This window comes from Alligator sinensis, unplaced genomic scaffold, assembly GCF_000455745.1.
Source record: "Alligator sinensis unplaced genomic scaffold, ASM45574v1 scaffold199_1, whole genome shotgun sequence".
Taxonomy (NCBI): domain Eukaryota; kingdom Metazoa; phylum Chordata; order Crocodylia; family Alligatoridae; genus Alligator; species Alligator sinensis.
This window is the reverse complement of record NW_005842008.1, coordinates 1179816-1186787: the sequence shown is the minus strand read 5'-3', so window position 1 is coordinate 1186787 and position 6972 is coordinate 1179816. Positions and strand designations below refer to the sequence as shown.

The window sequence follows — 6972 nt, the reverse complement described above, 5'->3', positions numbered from 1 at the left end:
GCCCCGGGGCTGGGAGGGGGCGGGCGGGCGGCAGCGCTTGGTAGGATGAAAACCGAGTTGTTGCAGTTGCTGCGTTGTAGCTGATTCGAGCTTGCGTGGGAGATTAAATGGTCCTCTTCTTCAGCCGCCAGTTAACGTAGTTATTATCTAAATAATCCCGTTGGGTTAGTGAAGGTATGAGGATAGTGCGCTGGCGCCTACCGTTTGGAGGTGCACGAAATCTTCAGGCCTCTTTTTCTTACAAATAAATGTGCTTTTGGCTTGAGGATGAAATCATAAAATTCCGTTTTATTGTATCCTGGGGTCCCCCCTCGTGCAAAGGCTTCACACACAAGTGCGTTGCACCATGCCGGCCGGGGAGTTTCATTGACTTCAGTGGATCTGAAGAATAACTAGTGTCTGGAGGTGAAAGGCAGTTGAAGTAGCTTGTTGTATCAGACAGATTTCAAATTTAAGAGTAGTTTTAAGGAAAGCAAGTCTCAAATAACAAGTTACTGTGGGTTAACACTGCATGGTGAAACTTTGTAGAAAAAAAAGTCTACGCTAACTTTTCTGTTGCAAAGAGCTCAGAAAGGCCACAGCTGTGCATTTCTATTTGAAATCTCTGGGTTTATCTTGTGAATCATTTTTACAAATCTGATAGTGCTAACATTGTGTGGCATCCTGCATCACCCTTGAAAGGATCTCAGGTTACCCCACAGTGCTGTGGGACCCTGGGTGAGAATCACTGGTCCACATGCTTGAAAGAAAAAAAAAAAAAAAAGGCAAACTATATCATACTAGCTATTTAGCATGTAACACATGCAATAACACATACTGATCCCAAACTCCAGTCCTAGAGCATGGTGATTAATTAGACTCTAGAGTACATGATGGTGGTTTTCTGCAGCAGCCGTGCATTCCTACTCTCATCCTTGCAGTTTTCTCCCCTGCAAAATCTGTCCCCTCAAGCTGATTTCTACATGTTTGATCTTGAAACTATTACATATTTGATTCAGTCGCATCAAATTACTTCACTTTTTGTTTGACAAATACAAGAAATATACTGATCCTCATACAGTATCAATGCTATTTCCTGCCTCCAATAAACAAGCAATAGCAATACCTGTATGCAGAGGAGGTAGAATTAAATGACTTCTAATCAATTTTTAAATTCCTTTTTCCTTTATTGTTTTTTCTTGTGTTATTATTTAGACTTATTTTCAGACTTATTTTTAGACTTACATTCATTTTTCTCATTTTTTCATGTTATCATATTTTAGTAAGAATAGGTAAGTTTCAGTCTCCATCTTTAATTCAGCATGTTTTTACTATATGCATATCAATACTGCACTCAAATTTATGACAACTGTTGTCACAACAGCAAAGCGAAGGTATCATGGCAATTGATGAACTTCAAGCAATTGTTCAAAGATGCGTAAGTAGTTTACTTTTTGTAAAACTACATGAGAGGTTATAGGAACAAGCACTGACTCCATCTAAATGCATGTTATGTTTAAAAAAAGAAAAGAAAGGTAGGGTAGCTTATAGCAACACCCTTTGCTGTCACACAGGGTAGTCACGTTTAGCTTCCTATCTCCATTTTCTCCCTGGTTACTGTCCTAGAACAGTTGTGTGCAACCTTTTGCCTGGAGGGCTGGACTGGCAGTGACCAGTACCTCTGCATATTGGGTCCAGCCAGTGTTCTTGATTCAGTACCTTGGTGGGCCAGTGGGCACCATCTGGCTGTGGGGAGGGGAGCAGGGCCAGACTGGCCCCAATGCAACCTGGTGGAGGGAAGGGGCCCCAGCCCAGCCCTGCAGAGAAGGGAGGGGCTTGGGGGGAGAGAGGGAGGGAAGAGGAGAAAAAGGAAGGGAGTGTGGCCAGGCCCCAGAATCTGCTGTTTTCCCTAGTAGATGTGGATAACTTTTTAGAGTTGAAATAATGAATCACAGATAAGTTAAAATAAAATTAAGAAGTTCTAATTCAGTTTATAATTCAACTCAAATTTGGGTTTGTTGTTTCTGATTCATATAAAGCTAAATGTATGCTTTTCGTTTTAGCAAATTCTGGAAGAAGAAAATTTCAGAGCAGAAGATTTTAATCTTTTTCAAGTAGCAGGCCAGAAGTGTTTAGAAGAAGGGTATGCCGCCCAGTTATTAGAAGTAATTCAAAATGAAAAAAATAAGGTGAATTTATTTTTTATTATTTATAATTTAGAGGAAGCTTATAAGAAGTAGAAACTTGAACAGATAACTAGGGAAGAATATAAGAACATTGCTTGGGCATGCAGGGATGAAGTCAGGATGGCCAAAGCACAATTGGAGTTGCAACCAGTAAGGGATGTGAAGGGTAACAAGAAGGGTTTCTACACATCTGTCGGTAGCAAGAGGAGGATCAGGGAGAGTGTGGGTCCCTTACTAAATGGGGGAGGCAGCCTTGTGATAGAGGATGCAGAAAAGGCTGAAGTGCTCAATGCCTTTTTTGCCTTAGTCTTCACAGGCAAGGTCAGCTCCCAGACTACTGCACTGGGCAGCACAGTCTGGGGAGGAGGTGAGCAGCCTTCAGTGGTGAAAGAGCCAGTTAGGGACTAGTTAGAAAAGCTGGACGTGTACAAGTCCATGGGGCTGAATGGGATGCACCTGAGGGTGCTGAGGGAGTTGGCTGATGTGATTGCAGAGCCATTGGCCATCGTCTTTGAAAACTCAAGGTGATCAGGAGAGGTCCCAGATGATTGGAAAAGGGCAAACATAGTGCCCATATTTAAGAAAGGGAAAAAGGAAGATCCAGAGAACTGCAGAACATTCAACCTCACCTCAGTTCCTGGAAAAATCATGGAGCAGATCCTCAAGGAATCCATTTCTAAGCACTTGGAGGAGAAATAGGTGATTAGGAACAGTCAGCATGGATTCACAAAGGGCGAAGTCATGCCTGACCAACCTGTTTGCCTTCTGTGATAAGCTGACAGGCTCTGTGGATGCAGGGAGACTGGTGCATGTGGTGTACCTTGATTTAGCAAGGCTTTTGATACGGTTTTCCACAACATTTTCACAGGCAAGCTAAGGAAGTATGGGCTGGATGAATGGACTGTAAGGTGGATAGAAAACTGGCTGGAGCATTGGGCTCAGAGAGTAGTAATCAATGGCTCAATGTCTAGTTGGCAGCTGGCATCAAGTGGAGTGCCCCAGGGGTTGGTCCTGGGACTTTTTTTTTTTCAGTGTCTTCATCAGCAACCTGAAAGATGGCATAGAGTGTACCCTCTGCACGTTTGCAGGTGACACCAAGCTGGGGGGGAGTAGTTGATACGCTGGAGGGTAGGGCTAGGATTCAGCAACCTAGACAAATTGGAGGATTGGACCCAAAGGAATCTCATGAGGTTCAACAAGGACAAGTGCAAAGTCCTGTACTTAGGACAGAACCATCCCATGCACCACTACAGGCTGGCATCTGACTGGCTGGGCAGCAGCTCTGCAGAAAAGGACCTGAGGGTTACAGTGAGAATAAGCTGAATATGAGCCGGCAGTGTGCCCTTGTTGCCAGGAAGGCTAACAGCATACTGGGCTGCATTGGTAGGAGTGTTGCCAGTAGGTCAAGGGAAGTGATTATTGCCCTCTCTTCAGCACTGGTAAGGCCACATCTGGAGTACTGTGTTCAGTTTTGTGCCCCCCACTAAAGAAAGGATGTGAACAAATTGAAGAGATTCCAGTGGAGGGCAACAAAAATGATGAGGGGGCTGGGGGACATGACTTATGAGAAAAGACTCGGGGAATTGGGCTTATTTAGTTTAGAGAAGAGGAGACTGAGAGGGGACTTAATAGCAGCCTTCAACTGCCTGGATGAGGATTCGAACAAGGATGAAACTAGACTGTTTTCAGTGGCGGCAGATGACAGAACAAGCAGCAGCAAGGGAAGTTTAGGTTAGATATTAGGAAGAAAAGCACTGGAACAGGTTACCCAGAGAGCTGGTGGAAGCTCCATCCTTGCAGGTTTTCAAAACTCAGCTAGACAAAGCTTTGATCTAGTTGGGGATGGTCCTGCTTTGAGCAGGGAGTTAGACTAGATGACCTCTTGAGGCCCCTTCCAACCCTAACTTTCTATGTTTCTATGAAATACTTATATACATCTGTTTTACATTGTTTGCTTTGGCCTATTTTGTCTCAATATTTGATTTACAGGTTATTGTCAAGAATATGGGTTGGAATCTTGTTTGCCCTCTTGTCAGGTGTATTTTGAGTTATAAGCAGGAAGATGATAAGAGAGAACGCTGCCTGAAAATATTAGATCAATTGGTGCAGGTATGTTTAAACATACAACCTTAATAGAATGAGACTCATATCATCATATTATTACCACATTACTTGAATGAAGTGTCATCATTGTGAACAATCTACAGTATTTGCTTTGTGAACCTTCTATTTCAGTTAACTAGAAAGGCAGGATGGATTTCCATCATGAACACGATGTCAGTTAATGCCCCCAAAATTGGTCTTTGCTTCTCAGTAAAACTTCCACATTATATTTCTGGGAAGCAGCATAGGCAGGCAAGCAGTCTATACGATAGGAATCAGAGGAAATGGTTTCATTTTATTTTAATTTAGTTGAAGCACCAGAGAACATTCTGGGTTTTCACTTTTAGCAGTTACAATTGTTTCATGCCAAAATAGTACAAAATGTTGGCCCATGGCAAAATGAGGGCATGTCTTTATAGTGCAAACCTGAGACAGCTATTTGGCACACATGCAGAGCCATATTAATGTACCTGCACTGCTTCTGATTGGGGAGCTAGCGTGTGCTAAGGGGAGGGTGGTGTGACCCTGCTTGTGTCATCAGGCAGCCTGATGCTTACCTTGTGCCATATAGGCATGTCCTAAATGTCATTTACCTGTCTTCATTTTAACTTTCTATCAAACTGTGTGCATGCAAGCATGAGCTATATGAAGGTATTTAAAAAAAATGTTTTTTTTTTCATATGCTTTTGTTGTCGCTCAGAACCAGATTTGTAGCTTTTGGAGTGGTTATTATTTTTAAAAAGAATGTAAAATAGACTTTACAGATAAGCAAATATAGAAAGACTTATTTTCTTCTTGCAGCTTAGTAACCCAAAGGAGCTTTTATTGGGTTTACTTGAGCAAATTGAGCAGACGCCTGGGGAACAGATATCTGAAACTATTATGCTCTTGCTTCAACCTCTACAGACAGGTAAAATGCATTTTTTTATCTGGATATACACTTAAAAGTAGCTTTTCCAAATAGCCGTGTTAATTTAGTTTCTATTGAAACAAATTCAGGACATTTCTAGCCTAATATTTTTAGTACTTGTAGTTAAAGTAATGCTACAAGTAATGATATATAATGGCTGATATTCTTCGGAGCATATGAAGGATAATTTCAGAATTTATTTAGACTGATTATAACAACAGAGCCTAGTGATGCAATGAATTGTTAAAGTGGATGGAGATTCATGGAATGGCAATATTCAGTTATTGCTTGTATTAAAAAACTTTGTGTTTTCTCTCAGCCACTGTCATTTTCCTCCTGTAGTAGTCATCTGCATCTGTGACATTTACTCATGTTTCTTTTATGGGAAAAATTATAATGATTTATGACACCAGCTTAAATCTCTTCTTACTTATTTGGTTTAAAAAAATGGAACCAGACATTTTCCATGGTGCTAAGCACTCATTTCTGTCCAATTGAAGTCACAGTTTCTGATTTGAACAATCACATCATTCAGATGACATATTTTACTTGAATTTTAAGTAATCGGCAGCCCATGAGATGTAGGGTGTTAAATGATGTTGGAATTTATGAAGAAGGAAAGCATTTTGATAATTAGGAAGATGATTCTAAAATGGCGATCAACCTTCGGTCCGCAGAGCCGTGACATCTGGCCCGCAGGTTGGAAAACCTGTCAGCGGGAATGATGGAAGCTCCACATGCCAGGCTGCAGCCTCACCTGGCCCTTACAGCAGAGGATCAGGGCTGGGCCCGCCCCCTTTGCATTCAGATCGGGCCAGGCTGCTCCTTCCCCACCCATGTGTCCTAATTGTTCTGTTCCATAACTCTCTGCCCCCCCACTTGTGTCTGGATCAGGTCTGGGCTACTCGCCCCCCTTTCCTATTCCCCACATGTTCAGATTGGCACTGGGCTGCTCACCTCCCTCGCCATGTGTCTGGGCTGAGCTGCTTCCCCACACAGGATTGTGGCTGTCCTGCTTCCCTCTGTTTCAGCTCCCTCCCCTCCGCACCTGCTGCCGTGCATCCAGATCAGGACTGTGGTGCTCTCATGTGTCTGGATTTTGGCCTCTTTGCCCTGCCTGCCCCTAACGTAGGCAGAAGGATCAGGTTAGGCTCTGAACCCTTCCAGTTCCTGCAGCTGGATCGGGCCCACTAACTAGATCCAGCCTAAGGAGGGACCTAGCACTGCCCGTCTGGTCAGTGGGGTGAAAAGGTTAGGCACCACTGTTCTAAAACATTGCCCTGGATTAGATTCTTACTTGGAGCCAGTGTCCCATGAATGTGGATGAGATGAGGAAAGATGCTTTGAAGTACCTAATTTTGGATTTTGGACATTGGGATCAATTTTTCACTGCATAGACTGGGGTAACCCTCATGTGGTGCAAAAGTGTTTAATCTCAGCAGACAATCTAGTTCAATACTGTATTTTCAGATGTATAAAATGCTCCCCCCCCCCCGATAAAGTGCATCTTATAAACTGAAAACATATAATAAAAATAATACGAATTTTAGCTAATTGTTGTTATAAGAATTAAAATATTTTTAATATAAACACTTTTTTCACATTTTAATTCTTTTTTTCTTCGGGGCAGGGGTACATTTTATATACAAAAAGATACTACAGTATTCCTTGTTCTACCTAGGCAGAAAGCATTTCCCTAGGTCAGGGGTCGGCAACCCCCGGCGCACATGCCGAGCATGACATGCAAGGCCATTTTGCTCAGCACACCACAGCCAGTCCCAGCTCTGGATAGCT

At 42.7% G+C, this 6972-nt stretch overlaps 1 protein-coding gene across 2 annotated transcripts in view; it reads left to right on the top strand.

Moving 5' to 3' along the window:
• The first annotated feature begins 23 nt into the window (after positions 1-23).
• Positions 24-6972, top strand: part of GLMN (glomulin, FKBP associated protein) — a 35984-nt gene continuing 29035 nt past the window's right edge. The window contains exons 1-6 of one of the 2 annotated variants that reach the window (XM_025201881.1): positions 24-174; positions 1263-1271; positions 1364-1417; positions 2043-2168; positions 4155-4274; positions 5070-5178. In XM_025201881.1, the coding sequence (XP_025057666.1) occupies positions 1379-1417; positions 2043-2168; positions 4155-4274; positions 5070-5178 (394 nt within the window). In that variant the 5' untranslated portion in view covers positions 24-174; positions 1263-1271; positions 1364-1378. Of the gene's footprint in view, positions 175-1262; positions 1418-2042; positions 2169-4154; positions 4275-5069; positions 5179-6972 lie in introns of those variants that run through there. The other variant, XM_006021823.3, reaches the window with a different exon arrangement.